Source organism: Geotrypetes seraphini, chromosome 6 (genome assembly GCF_902459505.1).
Source record: "Geotrypetes seraphini chromosome 6, aGeoSer1.1, whole genome shotgun sequence".
In the NCBI taxonomy this organism is placed as follows: Eukaryota; Metazoa; Chordata; class Amphibia; order Gymnophiona; family Dermophiidae; genus Geotrypetes; species Geotrypetes seraphini.
The window spans coordinates 77,257,845-77,273,747 of NC_047089.1; the positions used below are offsets into that span (position 1 = coordinate 77,257,845).

The 15,903-nt window shown below is 43.6% G+C and overlaps 1 protein-coding gene across 2 annotated transcripts in view; it reads left to right on the top strand.

Annotated features, from left to right (window-relative positions):
• TDRD3 (tudor domain containing 3) overlaps positions 1-15,903 on the top strand; it is a 308,084-nt gene that overhangs the window by 220,922 nt on the left and 71,259 nt on the right. For both annotated transcript variants that reach the window (XM_033948249.1, XM_033948250.1), the window contains exon 11: positions 6,401-7,251. In XM_033948249.1, coding sequence (XP_033804140.1) covers positions 6,401-7,251 — 851 coding nt within the window. The remainder of the gene's footprint in view (positions 1-6,400; positions 7,252-15,903) is intronic.

Sequence of the window (15,903 nt, forward strand, 5' to 3'; positions counted from 1 at the left end):
GTAAGAAGCGGGTTCGGGTGGGTCTGGGCGAATTCAGGTCGCGGCGGGGGGGGGGGTGCTGGATCGCGGGTGGGGGGTCTTCGGGGGGAGCAATGCCGGTTCTCATGGGGGGGGGGAGATAGAGCAGCGCCGCTGGCCTCGGGGGGGTGGGAACGTATCAAAACGAGTTTCCATTATTTCCTATGGGGAAACTTGCTTTGATATACGAGTATTTTGGTTTACGAGCATGCTTCTGGAACGAATTATGCTCGTAAACCAAGGTACCACTGTATTTGTTTATTTTGTGCTGGGAGAGAGCTGCATATGTAGTTCACCTTTTGAAACTTTTTCATATAAGAGTTCACATAGGACGGGAACTTTATCACTTTTGTTACAAGAAATCACCTACATTCCAATATCAGAGAAAATATTTATATTTGTGAACATTTAAGAACATAAGCAGTGCCTCTGCCGGGTCAGACCAGAGGTCCATCCCGCCCAGCAGTCCGCCCCCGCGGCGGCCCAACAGGTCATGACCTGCCTTAATCACCAGAAGGGGCCCCCTTGCCCCCTAGGTTTCTCATCGAAGTCCTATCTTCCCATCAATATCCTAACCCTCCGGCCTTGCACCTGCACGACCTGGTGAGCTGTCTATACTTATGCAACACCCCAGCACCTCCCTCAGTACCCCACGATCCCCTTTTCCCTCAGGAATCTGTCCAATCCCTGTTTGAATCCCTGTACTGTACTCTGCCGGATCACTTCCTCCGGGAGCGCATTCCATTTGTCCACGACCCTTTGGGTGAAGAAAAACTTCCTTGCATTTGATTTGAACCTATCTCCCTTCAGTTTCTCTGAGTGCCCCCTCGTACCTGTCGTCCCTTTTAGTCTGAAGAACCTGTCCCTGTCCACCCTCTCTATGCCCCTAAGTATTTTGAAGGTCTCTATCATATCCCCCCTGAGCCTCCTCTTTTCCAGAGACAAGAGCCCCAGTTTATCCAGCCTCTCAGCATATGGGCAGTTTTCCAGCCCTCTTACCAGTTTCGTTGCCCTCCTTTGGACTCTCATGAACTGCCATGTCCTTCTTGAGGTGCGGCGACCAATATTGAACGCAGTATTCCAGATGTGGGCACACCATCGCTTGATACAGCGGCATGATGACTTCCCGCGTCCTGGTTGATATGCCCCTCTTGATGATGCCCAGCATCCTGTTGGCTTTCTTCGAGGCTGCTGCACACTGTGCGGATGGTTTCATGGATGGATCCACTAGCACACCCAAGTCTCTCTCAAGTCCGGTGTCTTCCAGCAATCTCCCCCCCATTTTATACTTGAACAACGGGTTCTTTTTCCCTATGTGCATGACCTTGCATTTATCTACATTAAAGCGCATTTGCCATTTGTTTGCCCAGTCCTCCAGCTTATCGAGGTCCCTTTGCAGTTCCTCACACTCCTCCCTGTTCCTAACTCTGGCGCAGAGCTTGGTATTGTCTGCAAATTTTATAACCTCACACTTTGCCTCCGTTTCCAGGTCATTGATAAATATGTTGAAGAGTAGCGGCCCCAGCACCGATCCCTGCGGCACACCGCTCGTGACTCCCCACCAGTCAGAATATTGGCCCTTTACTCCGACCCTCTGTAGTCTACCTGACAGCCAGTGCTTGATCCATCTGTGTACATCCCCGCCCACCCCGTGGTTCCACAGCTTCCTAAGCAGCCTTTCATGTGGCACCTTGTCAGAGGCCTTTTGAAAATCGAGGTAAATGATGTCTATGGGTTCCCCTTTGTCCACCTGACTGCTTATTCCCTCAAAGAAGTACAGAAGGTTTGTCAGGCACGACCTTCCCTTACAGAATCCGTGCTGGCTTGTCCGCAGTAGGCCATTTTTCTCGATGTGCTCGCAAATGCTGTCCTTGATCATTGCTTCCACCATCTTCCCTATAACTGAAGTCAGGCTCACCGGCCTGTAGTTCCCGGGGTCACCTCTCGATCCCTTCTTAAAGATAGGTGTGACATTCGCCAGTTTCCAGTCCTCTGGTACCTCTCCAGTTTTCAAGGATAGGTTGCAAACATGCTGGATTGCGCCCGCTATTTCCTGACTTAGTTCCTTTAGAACCCTTGGGTGGATCCTGTCCGGTCAAGGTGATTTGCCGCTTTTCAGTCTGTCAATCTGCTTGAGGACATCCTCCCGACTTACCTCTATATGCCCCAATCTTTTGGCCTGCTCCCCACTCATGAGCTCCTCTGAGTCCGGTATATTGGACATGTCCTCGCTCGTGAAGACCGACGAGAAGAACGTGTTCAACCTCTCAGCTACCTCTTTATTCTCCTTAATCACTCCCTTCCTATCCCCATCGTCCAATGGCCCCACCTCCTCTCTCACTGGTTGCTTCCCCTTTACGTAACTGAAGAATGCCTTGAAGTTTTTCGCCTCCCTGGCCAGCCCCTCCTCATATTTCCCTTTTGCTTTTCTAATCTCTCGGTGGCATTCCTTTTGGCATTTCCTGTGCTCCTGGTGATTTTCCTCCGTTGGATCCCTTTTCCATTTCCGGAAGGACACTTTCTTGTCACTGATTACCTTCTTTACTTCATGTGTCATCCAAACCGTGTCTTTTGACCGCTTGTTCTTGCGGCCTTTCCTGAAACTGGGGATGTACAGTTTTTGCGCTTCCTGCAGTGTGTCCCTGAGAAGGGTCCAGGCGCTCCCTACAGTCTCCATCCTAAAGCCGTTCCTGAGCTTCCTCCCCACCATTTTCCTCATAGCAACATAGTTCCCTTTCCTGAAGTTGAGCGCAGTCGTTGCGGTCCTCCCCACTATGGGTGACCCCCTTTCTAATGTGAATCCGATCACGTTGTGATCACTGTTGCCTAGTGTTCCTCCCACTTCTACCCCTCTTGCAGGCCCCCCTAATCCGTTAAGGATGAGGTCAAGAGTAGCATCCCCTCGCGTCGGTTCCTTGACTAGTTGCTCCATGAAGCAGTCCCTCACAGCTTCTACGAATCCTGCTTCCCTCGTGGAGTTGGAGTGTCCCGTACTCCAGTCTATCCCCGGGTAGTTGAAGTCCCCCATCACTGTTACACTTCCAGTCCTGCATTCCTGTCTCAGTTCTGCTTCCAAGTCTTGTCCTATTGTTTCTGACGCACCAGGCGGGCGATAATACAGCCCCAGCTTTATGTCTGCACTCTTCTTTCCCGGCAATTTGACCCATAGCGATTCTAGCTCCTCTGCCTTTGTTGCCGTATCGATCCCAATCGAGTAGATATAGTCCTTTATATACAGCGCTATGCCTCCACCCTTCTTGTGGGTCCTGTCCCTCCTGTAGAGCTTGTACCCTGGCAGCGCCACATCCCATTGATTTTCCTCTGTCCACCAGGTTTCTGTAATTCCTATTATATCCAGGTCCTCCCCCTTGGCCATGACTTCCAGTTCACCCATCTTAGCCATGAGGCTTCGTGCATTTGCGTATAAGCACTGTAGGTCCCGGTGTTTGTCCTCCACCTCTGCCTTTACCTGGGCCGCCTTCCCTTGGGTCTCGGGCCGTTTTCCCGCTCCCGGTGCCTCTGCTGTACCCTCCGCCTTTACCCTCGCAACTCTCTTCCTCCCCATGTCCCCTCCACCCCACCTCCCCACTTTTCCTCGGGGAGTACCAGCCCCCTCCTGTGCTATCGTCCCCTGGGCCTTGGTTTGTTCCCCCTTGCCTTGTGTCTTCCCTTTGCCCTGTGGCTCCGCCTTATTGCCTTCTGTTTGCACCCTGGTGCCATCTTGTCCTCCTGAATCCCCTGTTTTCCCCTTCCCCTTAGACTTCTCCCAGCAAGTTGCTGTTACCTGGTGTTTCCCTCGCTGTCTGATCGCGAGTTCCATCGGACCCCCGTCCTCCTCCCTGCAGTCAGCCCATTCAGCATCTTTTCTTGATACTGCTGTCCGAAGCGTCATCAGGTCAGCTGTCGGCTTTCCCCCTCTCTGTAGTTTAAAGCCCTCTCGATCTCCTTCTTTATGTTGGCTGCTAGTATTCTTGTTCCCGCCGTGCTCAGGTGCAGGCCATCCCGCCTGTAGAGCTTGCTCTTTCCCCAGAAGGACGACCAGTTCCTCACAAAGTGGAAGCCCTCCTCCTTGCACCACCTCCTCAGCCACGCATTCACCTCCTGGAGCTCGGCCTGCCTCCTTGCATCTGCCCTCGGGACCGGCAGGATCTCCGAGAATGCTATCCTCTGTGACCTCCGTTTCAGCTTCCTTCCCAGGACCCTGAACTGGTCTGTTAGCGCAGGCATGCTGAAATTCCTCCGGCTCACATCATTTGTTCCGACGTGGACAATTACTGCTGTCTCCTCCGTTTCGGCTCCATTCAAGATCCTCTCGATTCTGTCGGCAATGTCCTTTGTCCTGGCCCCAGGGAGACATGTCACCAGCCGGTCCTCTCGACCTCCGGCTACGTGACTGTCCACCTCCCTCAGGATCGAGTCTCCCACAACAATTGCAGTCTTTCCCTTCCTTAAGAGCCTCCTCTGCCTCAGGTCCGTGTCCATGGTGAATCTGGGCGCTCCTCCCTCGGGGTCCTTGGCCTCCTCTGCCCTCCTGGCCTCTCCACTGGCCTTTCCACTAGGTCCATCTTCCGGTGGGTCCTGGCTCTCGTCTGATGACACCTGTCTGAGTTGCTGCTGGTTCTGCTCCTCGACCCTCCTGTAGCTCTCCTCGATGAATCTCTCAAGGTCCCTCACCTGATCTTCAATGGAGCTGTTTCTGTCTGGATCCTCAGACGCCTGGCATGGCTCCTCCGAAGCGTGCAGCCCCTCCAGGTCCTGAACCCTGGCCTGCAATCTCGCGACCTCATACTTCAGGCCTTCCAGCTCCCGGCATCGACCGCATATGTACTCCCGCCTTCCCGAGGGGAGGTAGTCGTACATATGGCACCCCATGCAGTATACTGGAAAACTCTGGTGTATTCCGGCTGCCTCCATTTCCATCTTATCCGCTCCGCTCTCCGGTCTCCCTCAGCTCTCTGCTCTGCTCCTTTGGTCCATCTATTTGCTCTCCGCTCTCTCGTCTGCCTGTTCTGCTCTCTCCTCTCTCCTCTGGCTCTCACCACTCTGGTCTCCTCTGATCTGTTGGTGTTCTCACTCCCTCGCTCTTCCTCCGCCTGCTGCTGCTGTGTCCTCTCTCCCTCTGCCTGGTGCTGCTGTGTCCTCTCTCCCTCTACCTGATGCTGCTGTGTCCCCTCTCCCACTCTCACTCTCCGCCTGCTGCTGCTGTGTCCTCTCTCCCTCTGCCTGCTGCTGCTGTGACCTCTCACCCACACTCACTCTCTGCCTCTGGTTGTGTGCTCACCTCACACCCACACTCACTCTCTGCCTCTGGTTGTGTGCTGACCTTGGTGTAGTGCCCTGGCCCGTCTCAAGGCCCTTCGCAAAGGCGCTCCGCCCCTTTTAAGGCAGAGGTCCGACGTCGGAGGGGTGGGCGGAGCTACCTCTCTCCGCTACCCCTCGCTCTGCACTCTCCCTGTGCCCTCCTGGCTCTCCTCCTCTCCTAACCCCTGCCTTCCAAGTCTCTCTCTTGCCTCTCTCCCTCTGTGGCTGCTTGCAGGCAAGCTGGACTGTTTGGCGTTGGCTCCGCCCCTTTTAAGGCGGAGCTCCGAGGTCCGACGTCGGAGGGGTGGGAGGAGCTACCTCTCGCCGCTACCGCTCGCTCTGCACTCTCCCTGTGCCCTCCTGGCTCTCCTCCTCTCCTAACCCCTGCCTTCCAAGTCTCTCTCTTGCCTCTCTCCCTCTGTGGCTGCTTCACTATATTTTAATTAGCTTTTGTTAACTTACTTTCTGAAAGGGAAGTAGGCTTTTCAGATTACCAGGTTTGTGTATGTGTATGTCTTCCTCCTTTCCTGTCTCCAGCAAGAATTTTTCTGTTTAGTAACTTACTGACACAGAATTTAGAGAATATTCAGGGAGATATGAGGATTCTGTCTAGGCAGTGTTTTTATGGATCCACACATGGACGAACTATGAATGTGTCAGATTAGTTTTAGGTGAACTTCTTATTTATGCTCATGTTCATATTTGACACTTTCTAAGACCCTGTTTTTTTCTCCAAATGACAGGTTTATGCATGCTAGTAAGACTGTTACCAAGTTGAAACAGGAAGGGAGTATTTAAATGTACAGGATTGCAAGTATTCAGTATTCCTGAATTTCTTGAATGGACATTATTTGGTTTCAACAAATTATTGCAATCTGTATTTTTGTGGCATTTCTAGGTTTCTTTATGACACCATGCATTGGTGTACCATCATATGATAACTGCTTTCTTAATAAATTAAATACTTAATTGTGATCAGTCTTCATTGTCTAGAGTTATATAAGTTACATAAGAAGTAAATAGCTTGTGACATATCTGAACTAGTGCATGTAACTAACTTGATACCAATTTTTTTCTTTAGAAAACAAATCACAGTCCCTGTCATCCCAGCAGGGTCAACATCATAGACCGCTTAATTTGGATCAAAATGGTATAAAAGAATTTAATCAAACAAGACATCCTCCTCGCAATGATATAAGACAGCAAAGAAATGAGAAGCCTCCTCGTTTCCAGAGGGATACTCAAGTATCTAGGCAAATTCTGGAAAGTAGTGGATCAATAAGAAGTAAAGGTCCTGAAAGACAAAACTCTGTAGGACCTGAGCAGTGGACTGAGGATAGAAATAAGTGTGATAGACCTTTTCCAAGAAATGACCGCCTCAGAGATTTTGCTTATCCAACCAATATTCCACAGAACGATAGCTCCTTTAAAAAGAAGGAAAATACGCTGCAAAGCAGACATGGAAAAGGTGCTACATTCATTGACGCAAAAGAGAATTCAATGGATCAAGATATAACTGATATTGCTAATCAGAAGCGAGGGAAAAAGGAAAACCAAAGATACAATTTTGATGTTTATGACAGGAAATCACGAACAATGAGTAGTGAGGACTTTGGAGGTTTAAAAATTGAGAAACATTTTAACATAAATACTGAATACCAGAATCCTCTCAGAACTCATATGGTAAATGATTTTCAAAATGGAGAGACAGAGCAGAAAGGAAGAAGAGTTGGCCCTATTAAACCAACAGGATCTCATATGATTTCATCAGTTGATGACCGAAGCAAAATATTTTCTTATAACAGTGGACCCAAAAGGAGATCTGGACCAATAAAACCAGAAAAAATATTGCAAGCAGCTTATCCTTTAGAATCTGGAATTGGTTGGCGACCAGGGGATGAATGTTTTGCTCTCTATTGGGAAGACAACAAGGTAGGATGTAATGAGAAAGAGTATTTGTTCAGCTTAGGTATGGCATTAGCATGTACAAAAAAAAAAAAATCCATATTCAGGTAAGATTTCAGTGGTACTAAAACTTATGTAATAAAAAATCTATATTGAGGAAGTAAACTTTGGGACTCATTTTCAAAAAAGATAGACATCCAAAAGACAGCATAAACTGGCACTTGAACATCTTTCTAGTCAAAACGTTCACGTGGTCATTTTCAAAATTGACTTTCTAAATGTCTTTCTGGTTGTTTTGTCTTCAGTGCATCTAAATATTAAAGGGAGGGGGGGTGTTAGAGGCAAGTTTTGGGTGGGCTTAGGACTTGAACGTTCTACAGGGATAATCAGACTTTTAACAAAATATCCATAGCACCATTTAGACATTAGGGACTAGACCTATTTAAAAAACAAATAAGGGTTAAAAGGTGCCCAAACTGATCAGGTAAGCACTGAAGAGATTAAGGCATGAAACCCCTTCCCTTACTCCCCCAGTGGACACCCATTACCTCCTACCACCCGATGATGTGAAAAATAAAGTACATTCCAGCCTGTATTACAGCTTCAGATGGCCACACATTCAGCTGAGCACAGCAGAGGGGCACTCTAGGAGATACTGCAGTGAATATCACTTAAAAAGTCCCAGGTACACATGGCATTATAATCTGCTTATATTGTATATTGAGCTCTCCAAAACCCACCTAAAACTACTGTACCTACATACAGATGGCAACTGCAGACATAAGGGCTACTATACAGTAAGTTTTGAGTAGATTTTGGAGGACTCACCATACAATATAAGCAAGTTATAGTGACATATGTATCTGGGATTTAATGTGATGTTCACTGCAGTATCCCCTAGAATATTCCTCTGCTGTGCTCAGCTGTATATGGCTGGTTTGCTAAGAATGCTGACTGCTTGGACATCCCAGTAGCTTATTTTAGTGTGTTTTTCATTTGGATTTTTTTTGTATTCGAAAGTGTCCAAAAAAAGATACACACTAAAGGTCAAAACATCTAGATAGGTCATGTTCAACAGAAAAAAAAGATAGCATGGTTTCAAAAATGGGCATTTTCTCTGCTGGATTTTTGGACATCTTTCCCAAAATGTCCAAACTCAGATGTCCTATCGAAAATGCCCCTCCACATCTAACAACCTTTGTTTCTTTGTTCACATGTAATTGATCAAGGATGGTTTATCAAGAAAATTAAGAGTAGGAAGCCATATGAATAATAACTGATAAACAGTTTTTTTATTTCTGAGTTCTCCATTTTTAAAACTTTTGTATTCATATTTTATTGGATTTTATTAACCACCTTTTCATGTAGAGATTCACCCAATGTGGTTTACAAAACATTGAATAGTAATCAGGTACTCTTAAGTATTACATTGTGTAAGTAACTCTGTTATCAAAGGACTAGTTCAATGAAGTAGATTTGAAGAAAGCCATGATAGTAACAGTGATTCTGATTTAAAAAAAAAAAAAATCAGAATCACTGTTACTATCATGGCTTTCTTCATTACTTTACTGATTAGAGGAATACCAGTTTGCTTGTTACACAACTGAATGCAGGATAACAGCCAGTTTAGAGCATAAATATGTATATGGATTATATCCTTCTTTACTAAGCTGCAGTAATGAGCCTTAGTGTGCCCTTAATGATTTTGCTTTATTCTCATTTGCATTACTCTTCTACCAGATTATATGGTACTTTATTACTATATTTTCCACAGATTAGAGGAGTATGGTATAATCAACTCTTTTGCTCATGCTGCCATTACAATTTGGAATAATCTACCTGTTTATATTAGGACTGATATCAATTACTTAAGGTTTTTTTAAAAATTTGAAAACTTTTTTTTATATAACTAGTAATATTCATGTTACGATGCTATTTTAATTATCGATTGCTTTTGTGTTTTCCTGTAGATTTTACGGCCTCTTTGAATATAAATCACCTTGAACCTTTTTGGTATAGTTTGATTAATAAGTTGTATATTAAATTAGATTTTTACTGTGGCTTTAAAAATAGCACTTTTCTATTTTTTTGCATTGTTGGCCATGTACTAATGTTGCCATTATTACCTGACCATTTTGTAATATTACCATATAAGCACTTACTGAGACCCATTAAGCTGGGATAAAAAGTGACTTAACACACACTTACCATGTGCTAAGGCCATTTTTTTCATGTTTTTCACATTTCTATTAAGATAAATTACTAGTACTACTATTAATTATTTTTATAGTGCTACTAGACATACACAGCGCTGTACAGGTTATATGCATTATAAGTTGGAAATCAACAGCACAAATAACATGCCTGATAAATCCTAAAAGCTATTGAACATCAAAGCCAAACAATAAACATCCATCCCCATTTACACACACACACGAGCACAGCCAAAACCATAATATATCTCCCCTGATCTCTACAAATAAAACCACATAGTAGGAAATGAAATGAAATTGCAGTTGAAGTCATCACCAGTCTGATATGATTTCCAAACCCTTCAAAAAGCTCCCATATTATCAGTCTTTCAAGCAGTTAGCTTGGTCATCAAAAAAATATAATAGAGAGAACCATGATGCACATCCAACAGGATACAAAGCATATCCTAGCTGCTGTGGCAACCAAAGCCACAGATTTTTGAATATCAATGTCCATCCTTTGTGAAGCTCCATTTAATAACATGACATACATAGCCATAGCTATCTTAACCTTTAGAATATCCTCCAATAATTGTGCAACCATTAGCCAGTATTGTCAGGCTTTAATTCATCCCCACCAAATATGAGCAAATTAGCCCAGCTTGACCACACCTCCTCTAACACTCATTCATACCCAACTCAAAAATTAGTTGAAGGCAGGCCAGGGTGTAGTAACATTGAAAAAATTTTATATCAATGTTCTCTCAAATTAGCTAATTTAGATGGTTTTAATAAATTCCTATAAACAGTTTCCCATTGTGCATTACTTAAATGATACCTTAAAAGGGACTTCCATCTTTCCTCATATGTACACACTAAGGGTCGTATTCTATAAACTGATCACGTGTCAATCACGCGTAGGTGACGTTCATAGAATCACTGTTGTTTTTTAAAACAGGCACCTTAAATGTAGGCCAGCATTTTAAAAGCCTACATTTAAGGCACTGATCTCGCCGCTTTGGAAGCAAATGGGGACACCTATGTATGCCTAAGGCCACTTCCGGTGCAAACCAAACCCCTGCCGATCTTAGGCACCCCTATGCGTCTCCATAGGCGTGAGACCAGCACCTTCAATTAACCCCCCCCCCAAAAAAAAAAACAAAAAACCATGTTCCCTGATTGGTCAGTTACCACCGCCTAGCTGTATCAGATCATTTACAGAATTTGGGTGCACACAGCAAAAGAACTTTATATAAGTGTGAAATAGGTCCACTACTAATCCCCATACAAATGTCCCTCAATAAAGGGTAATGTTCCCACTTCCAATGAGGCAATACCTTCCTGCTTATGAAATCCTTAATTTGACATTAATAAAAGTAATCATGAGCCTTCAACTCAAACTCATCCTGAAGGGCCTCAAAAGATATAAGGTGATCACCGAACACCAATTGTTGCAATACAGAGACCAAGGCCCACCCAGCTACAGATAGTGGAGGTGCTAAAGCCATTTATAACACAGCTATAAAATGACCTACTTTCTCTTTTTTGTATTAATGGCAGTATGCTAATATTCATTTGAAAAAAAGTTTGCTTATTCAAGAAAATATATGTAGAGGGCTCTGGACCATCTCATTTTATTGAATAAACAGTTAATCTTGAACAATAAAAACCTCAGACTCCCCAAGAAGATTGTTTTTGATGCAATCATTCCAGCATGGAGTCCATTTCTATCATCAGTTTTAACCGAACAGGAAAAAATAAACAGTGGGATAAACTCCACAAATCAAAAAACTGTAGAAAAGCCAACTGCTTCAAAAAAGCCAGTTCAAACAAAATCTCCAGTAAACTCAAGTTGGCACAGAACCCTACCCTAATATTCTCATCAACAGTAAAATAACAAAATGCTGTGCACAAAAAATGAGAAACTCTATAACTTATATTTTTAGCATAGTCCTTCCACACAGAGACATTCGATGGCTGTAGGTTACTCTTAAGACAATAGTCAAGTGTGTTTGCGAGAGGGCCTTATATAGCCACCATGATTTGTTACTTCAACCACAAGCCTCACCAGCCTCTGAAACAGTTGCATCTTGTATTTTGAAATATACTCATATGTCTCCAAAAGTGGATTCTAGCAATAAGACATACTGGAAGGTATTATCTGTGCACAAAATCTTTGCTTAGACTCAGTGTATGATAGTTTATTCCTAATGTTGGAATCTGGGAGATTACTTATGTAAATCTGACATTTGAACATAGATAGCATCTATTCAAGAATATTGAGTAACTAGATCACATAAAGTTCCTTGGTACAATGAGAATCTTTCAAATTTGAAATTAAATTTGAGGAAAAAAAAGAAGGCCTGAAGAAAATATCCTTACTGGATCACCCTTGAGAAGTATAATTTATTAAAACAATGTTACGGCTCAGCTTGCTTAGACAACAAGATTCACTGTTTAAATTATGCTATAGAATCTGCTCATTCTGAATCGAAACAGTTATTTTCTGTAGTAAGGCATCTTACAACAAATTCAGGGTAAGGAAACAACAAATCTTACCCTGAAACTAACCCCCTCTTTTACAGAGGTGCGCTAACACTTGCATGTTATCCTATGAACACATTAGCGGTTAACGCACGTGTTGATTTAGTGTGCGCTAAATCTGCACTAAAACGCTTAGCGCACCTTTGTAAAAGAGATTCTAAGCTAAGTAGTCATGATTTTGCGCTAAGATCAAATTCTGTTGATTTGATTTGTCTTCTGCAAGAGGAAGCATTTTGGATCTTTGGATCCTGATCTAGTGACTAATTGTATGCCAGTGTCATTGCTACCATTCCTTTCTAAACTTATAGAAAATCTTGTCTAAGAATGATTGATTTTTTTGGAACAACACATTATATTAGATGCGCATTAGTTTGGCTTTTTGCTCTTTACGTGATACCGAGACTTTGCTGATTTCTATTACTGATGCAGTTAAAGAAGGCTTTGATAAGGGTAGGTGCTTTTTTTCTAGTGAGTCTGGACATCTCTGCTGCATTCAATACAGTCAATCATAATATACTACTTAATTGACTGATAGATTTAAGTGGTTTAGTTTTGACTTGGTTTGCATTATTTCTAACAGGAAGAAAGTTTTTTGTTTCATAAATCTGGCATGATTGAATGTACTTCAGGAATCCCTCAGGGTTCTTGTCTTTCAGCAATATTGTTTAATATTTTTCTTGATACCTCTTTGCAGATTGCTGAATTGCTTGTGTTTGACATTCAGAATATATGTAGACGATATTCAATTTGTGGTTGAGATTGATAAATCCGTTGATGCATTCCAAATATTGAAACTTTGTTTAAATACAGTTAATCAGTGGTTAAATGGAAACCATTTAAAACCTAACATTGCTTAAAACATATACCATTTTTACTTAGCTATTGTTGTGATCAATTATTCAATAATTCCTATTGTTACTACAATGCAACATTTAGGAGTCATTTTTTATTCTTTGTCTATAAAACTGCAAATTAATAAGATTGTCAGACAAGCTTTTTATTAAATTGAAGTTGATAAAGCAATTGGTAATCTCCTTAGTCCTTCTAACTTCAGACTGTGCAAAGCATTGTTATGTTCTCCTTTGACTCTTGTAACAGCTTATTGATCAACCTGAGTAATAATTTGTTGAAAGCTTTAGAAGTAGCACAAAACTCACAGCAGCCAGAGTTGTGTCAGGTTCCTCTAGATTCTGTCACATTACTCCTGTTCTAAAGACACTTCATTGACTTCCTATAAAACAGGGGTCTCCAAAGTATGGCCTGTGGTCCATATCCAGCCCGCAATATGATTCTATTCAGCCTGCGGAAGAATTGTGTGGAAATGCGCCAATTGGACTAATTTTCCAATGGAAATCCACAAAAAAAGACAAAAAAGAAAGGAAAAAAAAAAATATGTGATGAATTACTACAGGGTTGGGCTCTGGATTCATCTGCTGCTGGCGCCAAGGAAGGAAAAATTATCTTACCTTATAATTTTCTTTCCTTTAGCGACAGGAGATGAATCCAGAGCCCCACCCTGTAGGTAATTCATCACATGTTTGTTTGTTTTTTCCTTTTTTGCTAGAGGTTTTGCAGTTTTCCGCACAGTCGGAGTTCATAGTTGGCTTCATTAATTGTATGTTCAAGATGACCTATATGGGAAAGGAGTTTTTTTTCCATGGGATCCAGAGAGTACTAATTGGCCAAGAGGCTTTCCATCCAATAAGACAGAGTCAATTCAGTGCTGTTTATCTCACCTACTGGTACATGATGGGCATGACCCACTGTGGATTCATCTGCTGTGGCTAAAGGAATGAAAATTAGTAGGTAAGATATAATTTTTCCATCTACTTTTTTTTTTTAGTTCAATTTTGATTAAAATTTGCATATAATACAATGCATTAAAACTTGAATCAAATGTATATATAAAAGATAATAAAAAAACATTACAATACAAACATCAAATAACAATACTCATTAATGCTATCATAGATACAACAGTAAAGACCTTGTAGATGTAGACCTCGCAAAACAAATATTCATATTTTAACAGGTGCACAACTGTAATAAACCAAAGGCTCCCATATTTTATTAAATTTATTTAACGCATTTAGGGCTCCTTTTACGAAGGTGCGCTAGCGTTTTTAGTGCACGCACCAGATTAGCGCGCGCTAGCCAAAAATCTACCACCTGCTCAAAAGAAGGCGGTAGCGGCTAGCACGCACTATTCCGCGCGTTAAGGCCCTAGCGCATCTTCGTAAAAGGAGCCCTTAATCTTTCACAGCAACACACTCAAATTTAGCAGTTATACACACAGGGCTCCTTTTACAGAGGTGCACTAGCATTTAAGTGCATGCTATAGCATGCGCTAGCTGAAAAACTACCGCCTGTTTAAAAGGAGGCGGTAGTGACTAGCGCATGGGGCAATTTAGCGCACACTATTCTGCGCATTAAGGCCCTAATGCACCTTTGTAAAAGGAGCCCACAGTATTTTTCTCATAGGATTCACTATGGTGCTAATCTTTAAAAAGGAGGGCAGAGTACTTGGCATGTACTAGATCAGGGGTGTCAAACTCAATCACATAAGGGGCTGAAATCTAAAACATAGGCTAAGTCTCGGGCCAAATTTTTTATTAAGATACTTAGGGGTCCATTTACCCCTAAGAGGGTTATAACCTCTCCAACCCCATGCCAGCTCTGTGATGTAAACAAAATAAATAAAAAAGACTTTTCCTCTCTTTTAGGACCTAGTTCACGCTTGCTGTCTAACACCAGCTCTGACAGGATACAAATTTCAAATCTGACATATTGTAATTACAAAATAAAAAATAAAATGATTTTTTCTACCTTTAGTTGTCTGGTCATTATTCAAATATATATATAAAGAGAGAGAGAGAGCAAATCGTAAGACGTAAAAGGAATCATGCTGTCATGGAAATTGGAACTACCTTTACCTTGAAGTAACAGAAAACTATTGATCTGTATCTAACATCTACTTATGTAATGGATATTGCATATTCAAATGTAAAGCACAGAATTAAAGACACAGCCTTTAGTCAACTAACTACAACAAGCCTATTACTACCCACTACAGTGGTTATAACGGTTTCCTTAGCCCACTCATGATCCCTCATCTGTTGTGCTGTTCCCTGACACCTATCCTCACCTCATCCAGGACCACATAAGGCCCCGCACCCTCCGGGAACATTTCATCCACTGCCGGCTTCATGGTAATCTAATATAATAAAACGCTAGGCCGCACATGCGCAGTCCTATCGCGTGGGTCCGTTTTCCGTGAGATGTACAGCATCTCAGATAGGAGTGGCATGCACCCGAAACACTCTCTCTCCTCCCCCGAGACGGATGTCGGACACGGCGGCTGTCGGCCCATGCTGTTTTTGGTCTGCCCTGCTCCTTGCCTGAAGTCCTCTCTCCTCCCCCGAGGCTGAAGTCGGACGCGGCGTTTGTCTCCCCCGAGGCGGATGATCTTATGGGAATCAATGTTCTTCGCTCTGCCCTGCTCCTTGCCTTACTATATTTTTAAGTTGAAAGACCAGGCAGCGGCTCCTCTCAGGATCCCCACCTGCGTCGGAAGTCCAATGCAGTCGGGGGTCTTGAGAGGAGCCGCCGCCACCATGTCTTTCAACTTAAAAATATACTAAGGCAAAGAGCAGGGCAGAACGATCTTCAAAATGGCGGCAACTCGATCTCCGTTCCTCCGGGGGGGGGGGGGGGTCTGGGAGTAGAGGGATCGCGGCCACTCAGTGCCCCCACCGAGAAGCCCAGCAACTTTCCGCTGTCATTTGCCGCCCCCCCCCCCTCTTCTCTTACCGCGGGCCCAACTGCCGATTTAAGCAGCATGTCCAGCGGTCTTCACACGCTGCTTCGGGCCTTTCTACTGCCCTGATTTGCTCCGGACGTGCCAGAGTAAATCAGGCCAGTAGAAGGACCCGAAGCAGCATGT